This window comes from Aptenodytes patagonicus, chromosome 2 (genome assembly GCF_965638725.1).
Source record: "Aptenodytes patagonicus chromosome 2, bAptPat1.pri.cur, whole genome shotgun sequence".
NCBI lineage: Eukaryota > Metazoa > Chordata > Aves > Sphenisciformes > Spheniscidae > Aptenodytes > Aptenodytes patagonicus.
Window position 1 is genome coordinate 47770342 of NC_134950.1, and position 23686 is coordinate 47794027.

The 23686-nt window shown below is 41.1% G+C and overlaps 1 protein-coding gene across 17 annotated transcripts in view; it reads right to left on the reverse strand.

Moving 5' to 3' along the window:
• The window catches only part of DTNA (dystrobrevin alpha), a 232854-nt gene that overhangs the window by 19427 nt on the left and 189741 nt on the right, over positions 1 to 23686 (reverse strand). For 7 of the 17 annotated variants that reach the window (XM_076329765.1, XM_076329753.1, XM_076329752.1 and 4 more), the window contains 7 exons: positions 20877 to 20954; positions 20165 to 20257; positions 12180 to 12267; positions 9591 to 9688; positions 8107 to 8220; positions 4709 to 4805; positions 2986 to 3003 (listed from right to left, as the gene is read on the reverse strand). In XM_076329765.1, coding sequence (XP_076185880.1) covers positions 2986 to 3003; positions 4709 to 4805; positions 8107 to 8220; positions 9591 to 9688; positions 12180 to 12267; positions 20165 to 20257; positions 20877 to 20954 — 586 coding nt within the window. The remainder of the gene's footprint in view (positions 1 to 2985; positions 3004 to 4708; positions 4806 to 8106; positions 8221 to 9590; positions 9689 to 12179; positions 12268 to 20164; positions 20258 to 20876; positions 20955 to 23686) is intronic. The other 10 variants (XM_076329759.1, XM_076329755.1, XM_076329758.1 and 7 more) reach the window with 5 other exon arrangements.

Here is a 23686-nt window from a genome sequence, read left to right on the forward strand (position 1 = left end):
AAGGATTTCTTAACTCTTTCCATTTCTTTTGACTCCTGTAGTGGCTGCCACTGTAGCCCTGATATGGTTTGGCAAATATGTTCTAAAAAAGACAATAGCAGCCCATTGCAGGAGGAGTGCAGCATTGCCCTTGAGATTTTTAGAAAACCCTGTCCCAGACCATAAATAATGTATCAGAACACTAAGCTATTTGTTCTTTTCTCCTATCACCCCTTTTTAAGAGACATTATCACCAGAGAAACATCAAGGGCAAATGAGGTTTATGAGGAATAAGCACGTTACTGATGGGAGAATGGAGGATTTAATACTTATAATTTCTTTAATGATCAGTTTTAGAACATTTAAATGATGGATGAAAGGGAAGTGGAATATATAAGGGCCAGATGCTCTCCTGTTTCTGGAATCATCTGTACCCACTGCAGCAGAAATGCAGATCTCTAGTCCTCCAGAGGCAGGGCACAGAGCAACCTGGAGGTGCTCCAAGGTCCTTGGAGGTCGCACCCCCTGCACATCAGGCAGGGGATCTGGGAGCTACAGCTATCTCCTTTCATGCCCCGATGGGGGATGTTTCATCCTCTGTGAAACAAATTTGTGAAAGAATTTCTGGTTCCCAGCTCCCTCTTTTGCTTGCCCTTTTTCTTCAGCTCCCCTTTGCCTTTGATCTCAGTTCTGGGGAACAACAACAGTGGGAACTTTCAGAGAAGATGAGAAAAAAATGGACAAAATTTGCTTCCTATAGTCAAGTCATATTTAAGGAATGAACTTCAGAATAGGCATTTTATTTACTAAAAATAACAGATGCCTGCCAGTACTTCTTCGCTGGAATTTTCCCACAAGAGAAATGTAAAAGCTGCTGCACACCAGCGCTTTCCCTTGTGTCTGCTTTGCAGCTATGACTGAGATCTTGTGTTTATGATAAACAGTGCTCTCTTATCTGTAGCTTTCAGTGTTGGAACAAACTGTTTGGGAAGCACAGGGAGATGAAGCATTTGGAGTCCCCTGTGCAGCAAAAAACTCCTCTGTTTTTTTACTATTTGGGCAGTATCAGACAGAACTGATGAACAGCAAGTTGAAACAGGAGGATATTAGGGAATTGCTGATTTCAGAGAGGTGAACATTTTCATTCTATTTTACTCATCTAGATCCACCTCAGCCCAAGTTTGCGGGAATGGAGTGCTATTAGGATAGGATTCCTGCTTAGTGGTTGTCAGGAGAAACGTGGTTTTCACAGGCTAGAGCTAACGGCCTGAAACCTGCTAAGATAGTCAGTAGTGCCTTCTTAGTAATCTCAGCAGAGAAATCGAGCACCGAATTGCTCCCAAACCTCGGCAGCCCCACCAGCTGAGGCCTAAGGCATGCTGAAAGGGGAGCTACCACAGCCACCGCAGATATGTGGATGGCTTCAGCTTTTATGCTGTACTTGGTTGCAGCTAGCAATATTCTCATGCCTTTTAGGAAAACTGCGATGTATTTTATTTAATTCACCATCCCTAGTCAACCTGCTATGGATTTTAAGTTAACCCTTGCTAGGCAGGAAAAGATTTCCCACTGTCAACTGTCATGCGTGCTTAGGATAAAAGGCTTGAAATGAAAACTGGCTTTACAGGAGCTTTAGCCCATTGCTCCCTCTGCCGGAACTGAACTGGGATGACATATGAGGAAAGCCTGTCTCACAGCCTCATCAAACGACGCGGATATGAAGAACTCATTACCCTTTCTCAAGGAAGGGCAGGAGAGAAATAGAAAGTTCATAAGCATTAGATGAATTGCCAGGCTGCTCATTCCAATTGAACTCCTCCAGAAATTAATTTAATCCTGTTTCTCTCAACAGATCATGAAATGGCATAGTGTAATGGGGATCATTTAATGGAAATCGTGAGAGTAGTTCCCTAGCGTCATCACCTGGTATTCAGCAAGGCTATTACTCTCGGAAGAAAAAAATCATATCTCATAATAGCCTGAAAATGTGCTTTCACTTACACTGTCCAGTGAACATTTTGTATGGTAGGGAAACTCTTGTCGTGTTGGAAACCTCTCTTTTGTGAATGGAAGTTCTTTTAATACTGTTATGCACAATCAAAAAGACGGCCCTTACACAGAGGTGATGTTTGGTCAGATTTTTTTGTTTGGTGCAACAGATTGATGGTCTACAAAAATTAGCCAAAATGTTAGTTTTATGAAGGTGAGTATTACCTACAAACTCTGCATGCTCTACTATGGACAGAACACATCAGACTTGTGACTACTTCTGCTGATGAAAGCAACAGGAAGCATGTTTTATTAAAATGAAACGTTTTTACTGGACTCATAAACCCGATTGCTGTCTAAAAAGTGCTTTTTTTTAGCCTACTATCTTTCCAAGATCCATTTCAATACTAAAAAGCTCCAAAACAATTAGATCTTCTAAAATTTACCATTAGTAATATAAATACTTGCCGTTTTTGATCTAGGTTGTAGAAGCCATTTAGAAACTACATTATTTTCCTGAAGACTCATGGGACTGTTAGTATTGATGCCGACTTTAAAAGATGTGCACACAATGCCCTGACTTTTTCTGGATAAAGTGGGATTTTCAAACTCATTGTCCTGGCCTAATTTAAACTCAGTTATATTTTTTCTTAAAGTTCCAAAATTCTCATTAGATTTTCAAAATGTTATCTATGGTAGAAGTGTTCTTTAGTTCATATTCTAGGTTGGTTTCACTACATCTGGGTGGTGGTTTCCAGATCTTACGTGTTCTTGTTTAGAGAAGTGAGAAAAAGATCAAGACTCCTTGTAGCCATGACTCACTTTCTAGAGGGCTAAGATGTTTAACTGAAAATTGCTCCACGATACTTGAAAATAATGTGTGAAAGAATTGCAAAATATTAATATTTTGGTCAAAAGAACACGCACACATTTCAAGCAAAGGAAGTAAAATAAATCACAGGAACACAATCACAGTTAGGAGTTAGTGAGGCCTCCAAGAAGGAGGTAACTTACTACCTGTTTCAATTCTTCTTCCTAAAGAAAAAGAGGATCAGCACATGAGATTAGCCAGGATGTAAGTGAAGAACAGAAAACAAAGCCAAATTTGGAGCACAGGGTTAAAGCTACAGTCGAGATGGTTGAAGGTATGTGACCAGGTTATGGTCCCACCTCTGCACACTTTGAAACACCAGAACAGTGCAAAGCGTGCAGAAAGCTACTATCATTTCCTACCCCAAATTCTCTTTGTCCAGGCAGTGCAATGACAGCAGGCAGCCCTGACTGCTAGTTGTAGCACTGCAGCATTTCATAGGTAGAGCAAAAGGTATCCTGTCTACTCCCAGCTCCCAAAAATCTGCTGGCTACTCGGTGGGCTCTGCTGCTTAGGTGCCACCAATTCCTGCATCGTGGCTGCAGAAGCCTGTGCCTGAGGAGATGCAAATGACATAAGGGGTCAAACTCATCCTTTGATGCAAATACATGTTGCCAAATGGATTTCAGTGAAATTCTTTCTGCTTTTATCAGAGCCATATTTGACCCATGTTGCACTGAATTTCCACGTGCTCACTTTATCTGGCATGGCCAACAACAAAACAGACTCTTATGCTATTCAGAGCACTTTCTTCCAATGTGAATTTCTGGCATCATCTGTCCTGAGGCACATCAGGTAAAATAGTGCTGGACTCTGCAAATAAAGACACATTTTCCATCTCATCCTAGTCTGTCTTAAAAATGCACATGCTTTTTGATATCTCCATTTTTAACCGAGATCCTTTGTTGAGGCATGTTTCATCTGTTTAATAAGGGCTTGTTTCTGTATTTTTGAAAATGACCAAGTGTTGTTGGGAAAGCATCTCTAAGATCAGAGAGTTAGATGCGGTTGTCAAATGGCACGTATGACAGAACTAGCAACCGAACAGGCAAAGTTAAAGGAACTAGTAAAAACAATTCTGTATACTGTCAGCTGGAGTAGAGAATAGTATACAGTGCTGAGCTGTTTTTCTCACAGTTATTAGTTATCACGTTTTACATGTCGTTTTGTTTCTTTTCCCATTCTTTTGTTTTGTATTTGAAGTGCTCAACAGAGAAAACTCTAAAACCAGCTGAAACTGGACCAGAAAATATTTTGTGTTTGGACATTGTCAAATGGCCGATCCAGAAACTGCTAGCCTGAAATCCAGAGATACGGCCAAATCCTTCTGCTAAAGAGCAAAACAGGACTGTATTGCATCATGCTGCAATATTATTTAAAGGATTGTATTAATTCTTCAATAGCTAGAATCACAGAATCATAGAATAGTTTGGGTTGGAAGGGACCTCTAAAGGTCATCTAGTCCAACCCTCCTGCTGTGGGCAGGGACATCTTCAACTAGACCAGGTTGCTCAGAGCCCCGTCCAACCTGACCTTGAACGTTTCCAGGGATGGGGCAGCCACCACCTCTCTGGGCAACCTGTTCCATCTTTGGGCAACCTGTTCCAAGCCTGTCTCTAATGTTCCATCCACTTAGCAGTAGGTGACAATGACGATGCAGTGTTACTGCAGGAACAACATCATCTGAGCACCATTTGAAACCCCTGAATTGAAAGACCAAGGCAAAAAATAGAAAGGGAAGGAAACAAAGCCAAATTTTACAGGTGGAAATAGTCAAGTTCTGCAGAATTCTGTGGTTATATCTCCTCCCTCTCCTCTCTTGCTTCACTCTGCCTGTTCTCCTTGGGAGTATCAGGTGGAGCTCCTTACCTTCAGCAGTTTCATGAGGCCTTCTAACTGAACCATAAGCTCCCTCCGGCTTTCCTGGAGAGCAGACATCCTCTGTTCCAGCTCATCCTTCCGCTGCCTGAGAAACAAGCAGATCCGATCAGAGCTTACCCCTCACAGCATCAGCAGCTTTTAACTGCATCGTTTCCCCAGCCCGACTATGAGGTATATGCCTATAGACCGCAGGAAAGCAAACACACTGTATGAGTTCAGCACAGTGCTTAGAGTTCGGTCATACTGAGAATATGGGGGATGAATATGGGACTGAATATAGTGATTAGGAAAAAGACAGACATTGACACAGACCCTTCTCCAAAGAACAAATGAGGTTCAAACAAATTTGTGTTATATTCCCTTGTGGGAATGCCTGGCAGTTTTTGTCTTTGGACCTCTCTAGTCAATAACCTCACTAGCTGTCAGGAGAAATTAAAGCCATGCCCTCAAGGACAGGAAATTACAGCAGGAGCACTGAACAGAGCGAGATATGAGAGAAGCTAAGAGACTTCAGAAATTCAGCCAGAAAACCACAGCGATCTGCTTTTGTTTCTATTTTTTTTCTGAAAGCAAGAGTAAAACTATCATATAGTGGAGATATAACTGCCTGAAAATAGCTCTTTGGACTCGGAGTCCAGTGCTGGTCCTGTGACAGTGTGAACACTGAGCCACTCCAAGTGTGACAGCCAGTTTGTGTCCACGTAAATGGGAACAGCTTTGATTCTGCACAGCTCCACTGCACAGGACGGGGGTTCAGCACTTGCACATATTCAATCACTAAATTGTGTGAGAGGTCCCCACATAAATACAAAATAAAATTGTTGCCTCCTGGAAGCTATGACGTAATTAACAACATCATTACTGTTGTTTCATTATTAAACATACATATTAAACATATATATTAGGTATATTTTATACACTACTGTGTTGCAAATAACATAAACCCACTATGTCATTAGCCTTGTACTACCTACAAAATATTACAATTTAATCCTAAATGGAAAAGCACCAGTGCCAACAAGACTAAGTACATTTCCTATATTTAGGGAAATACGAAACACTGATTTTGAGCCTTCTCTGTAAGTGAGCAGTTACTGATATAAGCAACACTGATTTCTACAGGATTGCTCATGTGTGCTCTCTCCCACCTATATAATAGGATCATATAGTAACACTGCCAGGTTGTGTTTACTCTTCTGGAGGATTAATCTATTTTCTGCTACAAATTGCCTGTGCTGGCTTTTCTGTTCCAGGCATGTAAGGGTTGGAAACGCTGTGAATTGTACAAAGGCAACTGAGTTTAAGAAACTGCTAATAGAAATAAGATATCCTTCCCATGTAATTCAAAGTGTCAGGTCCTAGCACAGACCTCTGCTGGGTTTTAGATTCATTCTACGGGGAAAGAGGATCTAAGCAGCATGCAATGTACAGACCGCTCCTCTGACTTTTTTCTCCCGCTGTACTCCAGAGCAAGTTCTTGGAAGTAATGGGCTTTCCAACCTGTCTCCAAGACAGCACTGGTAATGTGAAGGAATGCTGTGTTCAGAACCTCATTTCAGCGAATCTGTAACACTACAGCAGCTAGTGAAAGATGCTGGGACAGGTACCCACAACGTAATTTACAGATTCCAGCATTTCTTAATATTATATGAACTAAATTGCCCTACTGCCCTAATTGCTTCAAGCCCCAAAAATCTGTAGGGTTAACACGTGTACATCAGTGCTGTTGTTCTGAGTCCTGCTTTTTTATATTGTGACATCTTAAGTGTCTAGGAATTTGAGGTGGTGTCGAAATTCCACAGTAAATCAGAAGCCAATCTTTTGCCTTTCAAATGGTGAACACTTTAGAAGGTGAGCAAAGCAGTACAGACCCACAGATTAAAAGTTATTTTCTGACTCTGACACTGCATATTAAATCAGAAAAGATATCATAATTGAGGAACTCAGCATCACTGCCCTAGGAACATCCCGTGTCAGGAAATTCAAATAAGGGTATTATGCTTTTAATATGTGTAGCAAAATTGAAAAGAGGGAAAAATTAAGTAGTCAGCCTGCTAACACTGCACAATCATTTGATTTTTTTTTTAAGGATAATGAATTTTATTTGTCAACTACATAGAAAGCTAATCTCCTAAACCTGCTTAAAATAGACTTTAGGCTTGATGCGCAGGAGCTACATTATTGGTATACTTTATGTAGTGCACACATTTTCATCACAGTCAGTTTTATATGTCTCACAGAATGTCACTTGCCTGTAGATATCTAGAAGTAATTACATACTAAAATCAGTCAGAGAAATGAAGAAGCTTATTTGTCTTCAGATTAGAAAGCAATTGTAATTATTTGTGAAATAGAAAAATATTTTAGTCTGGAAAACTCAATAATAAAATTATACCGTATTTGTAAAGAAAAAATTTAGCACAATTTCTTACAGTAATTTCCTTTGGTTATGAATCAAACCACTAAAATATTACTTGTGTGAGGAGCAGCTAAGTGGCCAAAAATGTCTTTAGTCTTCTCATGAGAGAACTGCTCTATGGGGGGGGTGGTAAAATTTAATCTGGCATTGTTTCACTAGAAAGAAAGTGTTTACACTCTATTCTCTATTCACATGAAGTGTTTTGAATAGTTCTTATTGGATTCTCTGTCTGGCTCTCACAACATGAACTTCAGGACTTGCAGGGAGCCTACGGATCTGGGCCAATGATAATTGTTCTTCAATGTGATATACATGGCAATTAGTAAATCCATGTAGAGTATCCTAATTAACATGCAGACACATCCATATCAATGTTTTTAGCTTGGTGGGATAATTGGAGAAATGATCCTCTAAATGTTCAGCTGCTGCAGATGACATTACTCCTCTGTCATTCCAGGATCATTCTGCAGCCTGGTTTTGCACCGTGAAGAGAGCTGACCTCTCCTTAGAGCTCAACACATGAGGAAAATTTCCAAAAATTAACATCTAATTCTAGCTGTATTTTCATGTAGCTCTGTATTTACTTTAGCATAAACGAGAAGTCTTTGTAGAAGCATTTGTTCTGACGGAACGGCATTTTCCCCCATATAATTAATGGCATTTGGAAAGGGCTGTGGGGACCTATTCCAAATGACCTAAGGGCCTAACTCTGCAAACACTAATGCACATGCTTAATTTAATGTAGATGAGTAATATGTGAGATTCCTCATGCATGCTGTTTAAAGCATAAGCTTAATTACTTCTAGGACTACAGCCTGCACTGAAAATGGAGAAAAAATACATACTGTGTTATTTACTTAAAAAAGCCCCCAAAACTGTAAGACACGCTTATCTCTTATTTCTTCTCTTATTGAGAATGACTGGCTGGCCCCAGTCATGGCCAGAGGTTTTACTGCTGTGGACTTACCTCAGGAGCCGGAGCTCTGCAAGTAGAGTGGGATTTTGTTGTGCCTTCTCCGGTGTGGGCTGAGATGCTTGCTCATGTTCAAGTCGCAGCCTCTGGATCTCCTGTAGGATTTCTCTTGGGGAGGAGAATAAGCAAGACTACAAGTCAGTAATTTTCCACAAAACCAGCTCACCAGACATCGCAAGAGGAGAAACAGTACGATTGTATGTAGCTCTTCATCAATGTAGATTTAATGACTGGGCTCCAACCAACAAAAGAAGCCCTCAGCAATGGGAGAGGGCTCTGGGTATTTTTTAAATAAACTTTCAGGATTTCACCATAAAGGGAAATATTTCTTCAAGACCCCCAAAAATCAGAGGTAGACATGAAATAGCTCTATTCTTAATTATATTACTCCCTTCTAATTCTTCTCCATGAACATTTCAAGCACATGAACTTAACAAAAATTAAAGTAACCTATCTGGCCCTTCTTGAGTATCAGAGAAAATATTTAGCACTTAAAAAAATACTTTTAGTGTAAGCAGACATCTGAGAGCAGTCAACAATTCATGGAGAAGCCCTTTAATAGGACTTGTTATGACCGGCTTGCCAGCCCTGGAGTGCTGTCAAAAGGCTAACACAAAGCTTTGCAGCAGAAGGTTGAAACCTTTGTGGATTTTTTCTCTTCTTCACAACGTGCTGGATAGCAGACGGTCAGGAGGCAGCCTCAAACTATGAAAGACAAATTGAGACTGGAGCTGGTGGCTCATTACACGGTGACAGAAGGCAGTGCAGAGTTTGGAAGAGGAAACCATCTGGTCTGGGCTGGCCTCTATTTTACAGTCCGACAGTAAACACAGAGCTCTGCTGCCATACATTTCATGGCATCAGGCAGTCTGATACCCAAGGCCAGATCCTCTGCTGCTAACAAACAGGCGTCGCTCCTTTTCGGGGCCGGCTGGCGTATTTCTCCTGGACACTCTCTCAGTCTCAGTCACATCCATATCTAGTGTCTCGTTTGATCAGCAGCCTAACTCGCTGCTAACCTTTCTGCAAACCTTTCCCAGGCAGACTGTGTTCTGGAGAGCTTTAATCATCTTTTTCACAAATAAAAGCAGAGGAGCATAACGTTACCAGTGTTGACTGATGCTTTTATCATTTCATGTTATAGTGCTACAGAGGATCCAACTCAACCTGGTTTTGAAACAGGACAGGCTTTTTTTCTTTTTTTTAACTCTTAACAAACAGCAGCTGCAAACAGTAAAGTACCAATGATTATACGACGTCATTGAACAGTACACTCATTAAAACACAGGGTAGCTATGGATTTCAAAGCCTTTGTCATATTCTGCAGACCTTTTTGTGCCCTATGCTTTTTGTAGCAGGAGATGTATGCGCATGTATAAGCACATTGCACAGAAGCAGGTGGTAAAAAATGTTAGGAAACAAACAAACATACACAATATATGGGACTGAACAAAACCAGGTACTTTGTGGATGCTTACCGGTTTTTATTTTCAAGCTCTGCAATCAGCTGCCTTTGTTGCTTGTTTGCGTCAATGGTGAAGGAGATATCTGATGCCCCTCTCTGCTGACCCTGCTGCTGTTGTAAAAGAGAAGGCTGCATTGAAGGAATAGCCAGCATGCACTCATGAGTTCAATGCAGATCCGTTCTGTGAAATCCGCTTACAGAAAATGCAGTACCAGGCTTGCCTACACTAAAAAAAGAGCATCCATGTTGTGCTCATACCAGTATGGCTCCATTGCTAGTAAAAGCAGGGTAAGTGCTAGAGTAAATAAGACTCAGTGTTTACCGTCTTGTCATTCATTGCTTCTTCAAGGAGCTTCCTCTGGACCAATGGTAAAAGGCAATGGCACTGCTGCAGGCAGTTGCTGTAATATGGCTCTTAATTTTGATACTACAGACGAGGAATACACTGAAGCAAAAACCAGCATCCCTCTCCAAAAAGAAGGGGATGTGTTTCCAATGCAGTGATGCTTCCTTCTCTTGAAAGTATGGTTTTACTTTCAGTCTGAAAGCTGTACTCAGTTTTCAGTCTGGCTGTGTGACCCATTTGGCCAAGTTTTCCTATCCACTCTGATGATACTTCAGAAAAGCTCTTTCCCCAGTCCTTCAGGTATAGCAGAACCTTTTTTCCCCAATAAAATGAAGTGGGAATTAAATTATTTACCAAACTAGGCAGTGCTCACTACAGCTTCATTGGACTATGTTCTCTTTTCATGTTCATCAGCAATAACCAAGTACTGGTTTGCTTGTTCACACTCCTGTATTTCAGTATTGTATCAATGACAATGAGGAGCAAGACATTAGAAGTTTCACAGCTATCCAAGAAATCAATTTATTTCTAACTCCAACCTGAAAGAATCAGACACTGAAAAATACCCTGCTGAGTTACTGCTGTGATCTGAGTGCTTCTCACCATAAGAGCCCCGTGAAGTGTAACTTGGGAGCCCAGTTTTATGTGATGCCAGGCACCTCCTCCTCCAGGAGGTGGCACCTTGCAGGAATGGTCCCTCAGAAAGGATGAAGATACATCTCAGTGATAACGTTAGCACTGTCTGTGGGGAAAGGATGCGTGCCTGTAACCACTTACTATTTTTCGTGCTATGGGTACATTTTCCCATTAACACTCCAACCATAGGGAAGGAGAGCAGTGCAAAAAGAAGAAGAACTGATACACGCTGATGGATGTCACGACTGATACAGAGGGAACCAGGATCTTTATCCTGAATGCCCAGTGTTATCTGGTTCCTTAAAAAAACAGAATGACCATCAGCAAAGCTTTACAAATTTCCACTGTGCTCCTAACGTGGTGCCACATTTCTGCATACAGAAACCTTCTCTTTTCCTTCTGTCTCTTTTGTTCAAAGAGCACAGATGGATGGCAAAGAGAAATTCAGTATTTTCCTTCAAACCAGCTCTATTCAAAAGCTACTTAAATATTGTTTCCTAAGTTTTCCCCCATATCACAGACACATGTTTTATACAACTGATTTCTACCGGTTTCTACCCAGAGACATTACTAACAGGCAATCTTGTTTCCATAAAGAATTACCATCCTTCAGAAACAGGACCATCACACCTACAGGTTGCCTCAAATTTGAAACACTGCGTCATGCCTCTGGAAGGGGTTGATGTGGGCTGGGCTGGCAGACCAGGAGCACCCGTGCATCCCTCTCTTCCCCTGCAGCTGCAGGTAGTGTGAAATCTTCCATGACAGACGGCTGCACGGGGTGGCAGATTCATCTTCACTGCCTTCACTTGGGATAAACGTGACTCAACATTTTTACACGAAGAGCGGTGCCTGATTTCACCCTTTCAATTGACCCCGCAGTGTGAATCTCAGTGTGAAAATACGCTTCCTGGCACTCCAGACCGGCTGCTTTTCACTTAAACATCATTTATGGTCCCTTGTTCTATCAAATGTGCTGAGATGGAAAAAAAGTAACTAGGCTGACCTTATTTGTGCCATTTAGGATTTTATATACTTCAATTAGGTTCCTGCTTCACTCTCTCTTACTCCTGAATATAGTTAGTTAGGTTTTAGCCTGTCATCACCTTCTATCTTGGGATACATAGAGCAGAATAATCATTGCTCTGAAATGAAAATGGGAGCTGGGGCTAATGCAGGGGGTCATTACAGTCATCCTGCTGAAGATCATTCTTTAAAATCCTCAGCGCTTAGGGCCCCAGTGGCCGTAATATTTGAACTAAAGAGTAAAATGGATTCACCACCCCATTTTTCCACGGCAGTAAATCATTAACCTTTAACCAAAGCTAGTCCAGACAAAATTTTCTAGTCTTTCCTGAGTTCAAGATGTCAGATTCCCTTTGCTGTAATTCTTTAAATACCATTGCATTAGTATATAGATTATATGCATTAGCATGTGGATTCTTCGGTTTAAATGGACTGCATAAAAGTGTTATTACTAAAGCATAACAGCGTCTGATGAAAAGGGTAGGGAAAAATAGTTCATTAATCATTAAGACTGTCAGATGTAATTTCCCTGATCTTGCCAAGCCCCTGGAACACGACAGAAGGAAAGCACCTTCCTTTAATTAAAACACTTACTGATGAAGAAGTTTCTGCTGCCAGCCTTGCTGCATACCTGGCGATCAGCTTATGCTCTTCATCCAGGCGACTTGCGCTGTCGAGCACGCTGCTCAGGGTTGGAGGGGTAGGAGGGAAGACATGTCAATACACGGTAAAAAAAGACCATTGCTCTGTCACGCTGTCTACTCACACACCCTCACTGCAGAATTTAGAAGCAAAATGTCGCCAAATTAACAACGGCAGATGTTAACTGAGCAAAGGGGAGAACTGGGAGGGTAATTTCCCTGGAAGGATTAGCTCTAGGGGCCAGGCAGCACCTTCCCTTAGGGGGAAACGGCAGCAGTCTGCAACCCCTGGCCAAGGCCGTGCAAGATGCAACTCGCAGACTGCTCTGTCCAAAGAGGGGCGGGAGGTGGTTAGGGCCACCCGTCAGCATTTGTTTTTACTTCTCAGCTTTGTCGTATCACCTAGAAGAGTGATTACTTTTTGGACTGTGGATTAGCGGGAACCTCAGTCTTTGCTGAGAAAAACTTTAGATGTTTTGTCAGATTTGCAACAGAAAACAATATTCAGGACAGTTTTGCAGGGCACTTACCAAGGCCTCATGGACCACAGTTTGGAACCACTGATCTAGGAATTTGTAATCAGACTTTCTCTTTTATTCTTGGTTTCTTGATATTTGGGAATAAGATTTCAGAGAATCACATAATGGTGATCAGAAAGCGTGAGAACTAAAGAGCAAGTATGCTGAATTCCTTTAAAATATTGCAACTTATTACTTATATATCACCACTGATCCCAGACTTGGACTCGCTTTAACTTGGAGCCAGCTCCTGCTGCCAGAATGCAGGAGTCTACTAGCACCAACTATGAAGAGCTTTGGTCACATGCACAGAATCTCCATAAAAATTACTCAGAAAGTGTAAGAACTAAAACAGCAAATATGCTGAATTCCTTTAAAATAGTGCATCTTATTACTTTTTTTTCCCCTAAGAATATCAAAGGCAAATATTTCTCTCAGGTTAATCCCCTGCCAGCTGTCCTTATTTTAAATGGAGGCTATTATTTAGGCAGATGAGGAGGAAAAAGGTAATACAGTGAGAACCTTTACTATTTCTAAACATTTAGAAGTTTGCAGAGAACCATCAAAACTAATAAACTGACAAAAAATGAAATCTGAAGAGGACTTAGTTGACCCTGGATAATCCCGGGATTTAGAATCCTGTATTGCATTACTTCTAGTATATACAAGAGAAAAAAAATGAAGCCCCTAGGAAAAGGTGAGAAGAATGCTTTGCTGTGTGGAATACAAGACAGCCTGCAGACTATCCCAGACAGAGGTAAGTCTGACCCTTTTCTTACACCTTGGCAACTGTCTGATGTTTTGGCTGAAGGGAGACAGGCACACGCCTCCCTACCCACAGGCTCTTCAGGGCACGCAACTGGTTGCTGGAGAATGAGCTTCACATTTCAAAAGAGTGCCCAAAACAAGAGTTATTTTGGGCATGGGAATCTTATCCTGATTTTTGCCAGAAATTATACCTTGAACTTGAAAAGCTTTCAGACAAAAATGGCACTTGTGCAAAAAGTTCTGCTTTTGAAGAATCGGCATCTTTAGAAGGAAAAGGAAATATTTCTCCAAAAATTCTCAGTGAGTTCATATCCCCAGGTACCTCGGGGAACTACAACATGCATCTTTTGGTTGGCTTGATTAAGTCCACCGGGATTTAGAAGTTATGTTTGAAAGATGAGTAGTGGCTGATATTCATTGATCATTAAACTAAAGCTGGGAGTCATGTGGATTTGTTATGGCTTGCTGAGGTAAGGAAAAAGAGACAAACACCATCTTTCTCTCATTCCGACAAAAACCTGTGAGCCCACAAATATGAAGTTTAGAAAAACAGTAAAGCTATGAAAAGTCAGACCCAGAGGGGTTCTGTGTAAGCTAAGCTTGTGTGGCAGACTGCACGTAAGACTTCTGGTGGTAGATGAACACTGACTTTTTGGCTTTGGTTATGTTTAATTTATTTTGTTACATATATAGCTTAATTCTATGCTTACTCAGATTCTTGTGGGATAAGTGTTTTACTTTCTGAAAAGACCCAAGCTAAAGGTATTTTTCTAAATTTATACAGTTCTGCTTCTTACATACTCATGCTTACTGTCCTGATATGTCATCCAGAGAAAGAAAGGGGGAAGCAACTCTTGCAGACACATGAAATTATGCAAACTAGGTAATAAGGGTTACTTTCATGACAGTATAATTAATTTTTAATTTTTCCATAATGACTAAAACATCACATCCTAGCAGATGGCTGTGAAAACAGCAAGCATTCAGCATCAATTCTCCTTTTTACAGCAATGTGCAACCATATTATCCATCCTGGAAAAATAATGGATTATGGTTCCACTTGTTGCCATAACACAATCTGCACCATAGTTCTGAGATGTGAGTTAACCCCTGAGACAATGACTTTACTGAATGAACCAAGCCACTGCAGCTTTTTGGTTCTTACTTGCTATTTAATGTCTTTGATATGTATTTATGTGCAGGTGGATGTCATAAAATAGATGTAGCAGCACATCAAATTTGGTCTATGAATGCCACAAATCACTGGCCCCAAAGCTTTGTAAATTAAATTTCAATGTCTGAGATAAATTTAGTTCTGGAATGTACCTATTCTATGTGATCACTAAGCACAGAGGTATGCACAGCAGCATTAGCCTCTACTGCCAAGACTTTTATGTCTCAGAGTTCTGATTTGCCATAATTCACTTCTGTTTTACTTCAGCAACTTCATGGACAATGATGCAGTGAAATACACACAAGCTTTAAAATATTATGAATATGTGTGCAGAATTTGGGACCCTCAAGGTAATGATTCAGGCATCCTTTTGAAAGAAAATGAACATTTTGCATACAAATATCCTGCTGCTGCTCCTTCTTTTCTAAAAAAGTTAAATGGTTTTAAAACTGCTTCTCCATTAGTGACCCTTTCTTTAAAGACTTTATAATTATTAGCAATAATTGATCTGGCAGAATTATTATAATTCAGATGTAGAGTGAATATCCAATCTTACTGCCTGTACAATAGGACTTCCTTTTTAGGCTTTAGTTGATCTGTGTAACATTCCACAGTCTAAAGGAGATCCATAAAAAAAAGGATCTCAAAACTCCAGACAAAGGATGAAAAATGTGAACAGAGGAGTGACACTGGAGGATCTTTGCTATTTCTCAGGCTTTAGATGTGTCAGATCAGCCTGTTCTGCAGTAGGCACCCTGCAATACGTGGTGCCTTTGACATGGTCCCCCACAACATCCTTCTCTCTAAACTGGAGAGGTATGGATTTGATGGGTGGACTGTCCAGTGGATGAGGAATTGGTTGGATGGTCGCATCCAGAGGGTAGTGGTCAACGGCTCAATGTCCAGGTGGACATTGGTGACGAGTGGCATCCCACAGGGGTCTGTATTGGGACCGGTACTGTTTAATATCTTCATCAATGACATAGACAGTGGGATCGAGTGCACCCTCAGCAAGGTTGCAGACAGCTGAGTGGTGCGGTTGACATGCCTGAGGGATGGGATGCCATCCAGAAGGACCTGGACAAGCTCGAGAAGTGGGCCTGTGTGAAACTCATGAGGTTCAACAAGGCCAAGTGCAAGGTCCTGCAGCTGCATCGGGGCAACCCCCAGTATCAATACAGGCTGGGGGATGAAGGGATTGAGAACAGCTCTGCCAAGGACTTGGGGGTACTGGTGAATGAAAAGCTGGACATGAGCCAGCAATGTGCGCTCGCAGCCCAGAAGGCCAATCGTATCCTGGGCTGCATCAAAAGAAGCGTGGCCAGCAGGTTGAGGGGGGTGATTCTGCCCCTCTACTCTGCTCTGGTGAGACCCCACCTGGAGTACTGCGTCCAGCTCTGGAGCCCTCAGCACAGGAAAGACATGGACCTGTTGGAGTGGGTCCAGAGGAGGGCCACGAAAATGATCAGGGGGATGGAACACCTCTCCTATAAAGAAAGGCTGAGGGAGTTGGGGTTGTTCAGCCTAGAGAAGAGAAGGCTTCGGGGAGACCTTCTTGCAGCCTTTCAATACTTGAAGGGGGCTTATAAGAAAGATGGGGACAAACTTTTTAGCAGGGCCTGTTGCGACAGGACAAGGGGTAATGGTTTTAAACTAAAGGGGGGTAGATTGAGACTAGATGAAGAAAGGAAGAAATTTTTTATGCTGAGGGTGGTGAAGCATTGGCACAGGTTGCCCAGAGAGGTGGTGGCTGCCCCATCCCTAGAAACATTCAAGGTCAGGTTGGACGGGGCTCTGAGCAACCTGATCTAGTTGAAGATGTCCCTGCCCACGGCAGGGGGGTTGGACTAGATGACCTTTAGAGGTCCCTTCCAACCCAAACTATTCTATGATTCTATGATTCTTTATGGATGTCCCCTGATGGTCTTAAAATTATGTCACCACTGGTTAGAAAAGTCTCAGAAATGCCAGTCTCTTGTGAAATTTTTGCGATAGAGGTATCAGTGTGGTCTTCACTACATGCTCTTATTCTACAAACCTTCACTTAATAAATAATTTACTATAGAAAATACTGACAAATTAAAGGGTACATTTCTAAGCCTCAGGGCTATAAGAACGATGTCCTAACAGCAACCCACCAAATGTATTCTGAGGATTGTTTATCTGTGACACTTGAAATTGTCCTGGTTTTAAGGCATTTTAAACTGAGACACATCACCTGAGCCCTCTGCTATTGTTAATTTGCCATTTACTTTAGAATCACCAAGATTTTACCATCAAAATGTTAATACCACTAAGGTATGTGCGTATAATCATAAAAACTAACTCCGTTCAAGGGAGCCAAGTGTCTATATATTTCCTCTGTAATCAGTGGGTCTCTGAATGTTTTTCCTCTTTCTAGGGAAGATTCGACCAGCCTTTCTCGCTACAGTTAGTTGTTTGGCACACCCTCTTAATAAACATTTTTAAAAATGCCACAGAGTAGCATGGCACTTTTGTAGTACAGAAATACAACTCTGCACAGTAGTGCACAGTATAACAACAAAATCAGAAAGTAACTTTCTATGGAACAAAAATAACCTCCTACTTATAATATATTTTATCTTATTTTCTTCTGCACCTGAAAAGAAAAAGACTGAAATATGTGGAATTAATATTCAAAACTAGGTAATGTCTCCAGCTTATATGAACAAAAAGGAAAACTATTTGCAGTTAAAAGTTCTTTTTTAGAATCAGACACTAAAGATGAACTAAATTAAATATCAAGTATTGGTTTTACATGCTAAAACACACTTTACAATTAAACTAACCAAAATATCCATCTAAGGGATACTTTTTCTACCCATATACTTACTATAAATAACAAATTAAGTCTTTCCCTTGTTTCTTAATTTGCCCTGGAGTACTGGAGTCTAAAAAACCCTCAAGTAGCTTATTAGCCTGTGAGGGATGGAAAGGAAAACTTGTACTTCTAGTTGCGGTATCAAATAACTGCAGATGAAAAATAAAGATAAGCAGTGAAAAGTAATTATATTAATTAAAAAACCCCAAAATATAAATACTAGCTACCCTTAAGACAGAAAAAAGGCATACTGGGCTATATTGGACTGATCATTAGCCACTATAAATTAGCCTGACTCAATATCTAACCCCCCCCCATTTTATTTTGAAATGCTACTATATAGCTCTCAAGATAATGTTATGTATTATGCTCACAAAGTATTTCTGTAGGTTTTTCTTTCAGATGAAGGTCCAGCTACAATCAGTCCTCTTTTCATCTTTGGCTGTCAGTAGCACTTGAAAATATGCAATGGCATGTATGGGTACGCACACATGGTATTTTGCAGGCAGATACAACAGCTGAGCTGGCTAGCTGCAGCCTCCCCTAAATCAGAGGCTACCTGATTATGGTTAACTACATGTGTTACTCAAGTTGCCAGATCTTGTTGAGCTGCAGGGTGAAATAACTGGAACTCAGCACCATCCTAACACATCTGTGTGGGTTTTGAGCAAACTGCATCTGGCCACTTCGGGGCATGGGCAGAAGGAGTTCACCTTTGCCTGAAGGGGCCTCCCCAGGCTATATGGGATGCAGCAGCTGAGTCTCCTGCAGAGGCCTCACCTGCCTCTCCTAGAAACTGGCTTCACGCAGGAGCTTCAGGATGGCAACACTTTGTTCTTCTTGTCTTTACCAAAACATAACCATTCACTTTCTCTACTACCAGTCTCATTGCAGCAAAGCAGAAAATGGCAATGCAGCATGGTTTGATGCACGACAAAGACTGCTGTTCCTCTCGGTTACATCTGTCAAAATCTAATCTAATAAATGAGATGATTGTTTCTCATTGAGGATGCTGTGACTGCATTGATTTAATGTCAGTAATCAGATGTTACGTAACACACTTTGCATTGGTTATTTAAACAATTAAAGCCATTATCAGTCACTCTCTATTCATCCCTCAAAAACATTCAGTTTGAAGGATGTTATGGCACATAATTTGTATGTGCGTATTTGGATACAAACATACTATGACTTAGTGAGGTTGGCTCAAAAGCTTGAAGAAACAGGTTGGAATATACTGGATAAAATTTAGAGGATGAAGATGGTAAAGATGAGGCTAAGCACTCACAAGGGGATCTAACTGGTGGTCCTCACTGAAGCTAAATGAATTACAGACATAGCACCAGTAGCCTAGCACCAAAAATGACTCTAAACCAGGTCCAGTCTTTGCTGGCCTCTTGAACAACTGTATCAGGTAAGTCACTCGTGGTAGGCAGGGCCACATTTCCTTCTCCCCGTCAAACTAGACCGAGTGGTAGCGTACTCCTGTCCTTTTCAGTTACAGGTGGGCAATGACTGGTCTAAACACACGCACCCAACAGCTTGTTTTCACAGCCACGCTGTAAATATTACTCAGTAAGCCTGCTTTCTGGAAGTGCTGCTCCAGGAATGAAATTCCCTTTCCAAATGTTTTTGTTTTGAAGAAATGGTTTTCATTTTCCTCACTAAAAACCGGTTTGCCTTTTTTTTCCCCACTGGCACATTCCAGTGGGATGCAGAGTAGAGAAGCAGACCCAGACCAATGAAGGCACTCTTTTCTCCACTGGGCACAGCTACATGGCAAATTACTCCCATTTTCAACTGGAGCTACACACAGAAGTGAATTTTGTAAGACTGCAGAGAACCATTGCATTCACCCTCCCAAAAGAAGTTGCTTGTTGCCTTATCTACATATGAGAGTAAATGGAGACTTTCTCCTAACCTGGGAAAAATTCTGCAATAGCAGTACAGGAAACCAAAGGGTTCATTATGAGCAAAAGTAACCTCATGAGCACAGTTTTGTTAGAAACACCGTACAGTTTTCTGCTCAGTGCCACATTTACTAGGACCATATACTACACCGCTCTCCACCTTGCTGGTACAGGGCTGCGAAGTCTAGAGTTTTGTTGCACTTGGAGAGGCGAGCCAGCATTTCCCCTCCTCGGGGTGGCCTGAAATGAACTCCTTCCTTCACTAGACTAATAAGCAGATTATTATTATTATTATTATTATCATCACTGTTTACACACTATTACCACTTCTTCCTTTCAAGGTAAGGTGAAGCTAAAAATTATATATCACCTCAAAAATTATTACCTTGAAAACACGGACTTGTTAGTCATTGTTGTATGAAGATTTCTGTACCATCACCAAGTCCTGCACTGACTAGAGCATGGTATCCCAAATCAATTTGTATAGCCATTCTTAACTGAGCAATTATTTGCAATACCTTGCTACTTAACATCACTAGAGAGAAAAACAGCAATTGCCACAATCCACCAACTTTGGGAGGACATACCCCGTATTCATACGCATTCCCTTTAGGTTAGTGCTCATAAAGAGCTGCTTCAGCTTGTAGCCAGGAGGAAACAGCGAGAGCATTTGGCCGACCAACGTCCCTTTCCTGGGTTCCCCAAAGGTGCCAAACCTGCACTAACCGTGCGGGGTTGCTCTGCAGCATGTTGACATACAACCCGATGAGTACATGTTCATCGGCCAGCCTGTCTGCAACATCGAGGCTGTACTGTAACCTGAAACGGGGTCGGGGGGAGAGAGGGTGCGGTCCGGACAGACAGAGGGAAATAAACAGAGAAAGCAGGAGCAAGTAAGATTGTGAAATGGGAATTTAGGAACGAATACTTAAGTGTTCTTAGGAAAAAAAAAAACCAAGCGCAGAAATTATTTTGTTATTATTGTAATTTATATGTTAAGTATTTAATGGCTTAGGATGGTAGAATCCCACTCGATTACAGAGCCAGCCTCAAAAATCAGTGAGATGCCAGATCGGGCCAGGGACTGGAGCTGTACGGTACCATTTATTTCAAAATACAGCAGATTGTGAGGTCGGCACTATTTGCTTTAAGATACTATGTATTGCATATATACATTAAATATACATATGTTACACACAATTAACATACTGAAATCACAAGTTGGATTTGCTTGGAAGTGTCTGATCAAGACCTCACGCATCCAGGTGTACATAAATATATTTAAACATGCCCTACTTAGCTCACTGGGTTAATTGGTTATCACAATTTTCTCAGGAAAGATGTTTATAGAATACATTAAAAGCGAGAGGAATAGAGGCAAAGGTTTTGGTTTAGCTGTGTTAGTGCAAGCTACGAACATACTCTCTCTTTAACTTACCCTTTGCCTTTCAAGAAAGCTGGAGCAGCCCTAGCCAGCAGTTTGCTCTGCTCTACTTCAGTATTCTTGGAAGGAGAGCTAGTTAATAAGACAGGAAAACTAAGAAGAGGGTAAACAGTGATCTCTGAAATTCCTTACAGAACAGAGTTTGGAGAAACTCATTCAAGCGCCCTGGACTGTATAAAAATAACAACAGAAGCTTTAAAGAAATTTTAGAAAACTTCAGGAAATGCAAGTCAGGAATTAGAGTTTTCCCTCCTGTTCTCCAAAAGGAAACTATAAAGCCTTCACCACAGAAAAGACAAACAAAATGTGCTTCTTTCACAAATGGAGAGCTGAAGGCTTGTGTAGTTTCCAGGTGGAGTCTGAGATAAACATCACCTTAAATGCAGCTTTCAAGCTGGGAAAGCTTCACCATAACAGCTAAATTGCTCTTCTCCACACTTGCCATAAGATAGTTTCAATAACCTATGGAAATGCACTTATTTAGATCCAGTGATGGGATACACCAGTTTAGTTTTCAGAAGTACTGTTCTTCCGTTGATTTAAAAAAATATGGAGTTCATCAAACCCACTTTTTTTCCTTACTACTGTATTTAATGGATTGCAGTAACTGCATCTTTCCCAATGCTAAAATATCCATGTTAATAAGATAAATCTTATCTTACCTAAATCTCGCTAAAAATGGAGAGATTGAAATGTTAGTTTTTCTTTCATGTTGCAGCATTTTTGGTGTAAAAAACTACAAAGCAAAACCAAAAGATATTTTACTTTCCTCTTTTAAAAAAGTATTCACCTTTATTTTTTGGTTTGGCTACTGATACTGTAAATGTCTTCGATCAAAAGATGGGTGAGCATGCATGCACCTGTGCATCCAGGGGGGTGTGTGTGTGTGTATAGGCAGATGATGTTGCACAAATGTGATGCATGATAAATCTGAGCAGATGTGGCTCTGATGGACGGAAGATCAAATCCTTTAATATTCGGACAAAGAAGGAGTTCAGTAAGGTGAGGTGTGTGCCATTCCCCTCCTTTTGGGAGGTCAAGGTTGGCAGCGGGGTTCTGAAAAGGATGGTACCGAAGGGTGTCCTAAGAACCCAAGCCCTATTGATTTATAATAAATTTGGAAGATAGTTTAATGAAATGCTGTACTGCACAGCAAGAAAAAATGCTTGCTTCACATTTTTATGCCCATCAGCATGCTACTTATGTGTGTTGCGCTTCCACTGAAGCGATATCCACGCAGATAAACATCCTCCATGCCATCTAGGAGGACACGTTTTCCACCCACGTTTTCTTCCCAGTTACAGAAGGAAAATGCATTCAAGGGGTACAGGGTGTGCCATTTCAGCCAAAAATGCAGCTTTTGGTTCTTAAAGTAAAGATAAATATGTTGCCACAATGGGAGACCAAAGACCCCAGGGCAGATTTTGTGCTTTGCTTTCTAACAGTGCAGCGTGATGCCCCCTCTACCAACCCTAAGTTCTACTCTCCTATGCTCCAGAAGCAACATAGTCAGGGTGGAGGGACAAGCAAGCAAATGTTACTCATTGAGGAATTGATAACGTGTCTATCAATGTCCATTTCCTTCTTAGTTGATTAAGCAAACATATCTTCCAACCTCTTCTTAAGTTTTTCTGATGTTTGAGTGTCTCCTCTGGACTGTCATGCTGGTTAGCTTATTTGTCCCCGTGCTGTTGCCCTACACTGGGTGCAAACCTCTGGGCAGATGTCTCCTCCTCCAGGGAATGAGTTTTAATGGCTTTCCACATGATGTCCCAGGGTCAGATGCAATCTAACAATCGTATTGCTGACTTCAATTAGTTTGTGGTTCACTGCAACTGCTAGGTCCTCTGTTAAAATACTTCTGTCCATCCAATTACGCTCCATCTTTTATTAGATTATTTGCTTCCTTGCTACAGCACTTTTCACTTATAATTACTGAGTTTCCTCTAACTGATTTCAGATCATTTGGACATCAATTACTACCATTGCAACTGAGCTCATTTTTTAATTTAGAAACTGCTCTCCAAGCACTCCTTCCCATAACTATTTCAACCTTTGTACCATCTACAAATTGCATACACTCACTCTATTGCTTCCACTAGGTCATTACAAGAAATAGTGCATAGCGTCTGACTTAGGATAGCCTTCAAGAATCCCAGCTGATATGTCCTCCTCCTAGAATGACAGCAAACTTTTGAAAATGTAATTACTGATTTTCAATGTTGCTCTTATACTAATTTCCCCTAGTCCACGTTTCCTTTGGCTACTTCTGTGTCATCTGGGACTATGCCAAAAGTCCTTTTAAGGTCAACCTGTATCATATCTGCTGCTTCTTTTTTACCCACTGGACCAGTTATCCTGTCAATGAAACAAATTAGTTTGGTTTGACATAATTTGTTCTTGACAAATGCCTGCTGGTTATTTCTCATTGGTTTATTATCCTCTGGGTGCTTACTAATTCTTTCATAATTTCAGTATCTTTGGATACCAAGGTTAGGCTGTCTCTTGTATAATCCCTTCGATCTTTGTCCGTGTTTCCGCCTTCAACCTTCCTTCATTTGGAAGAGCTGACATTTGTCCTTCTTGTTCTTCCACATCTTCCTACATCCTCCACATATTCCCCAAAATACAGCTAATACTTCAGAGATTGTTTTGGCCACAGTGAGTTTCTCTGGGTCCTACCAACTGGAACATAGATTTTAAAGATATATTCCTGTTAGAATGGAACATTTTGTAAGATGCCAAAGAATGCTTCCCCATCTAAATTAAGAGACGAAACCTCCAACTCTGAGCAGATGTCTACA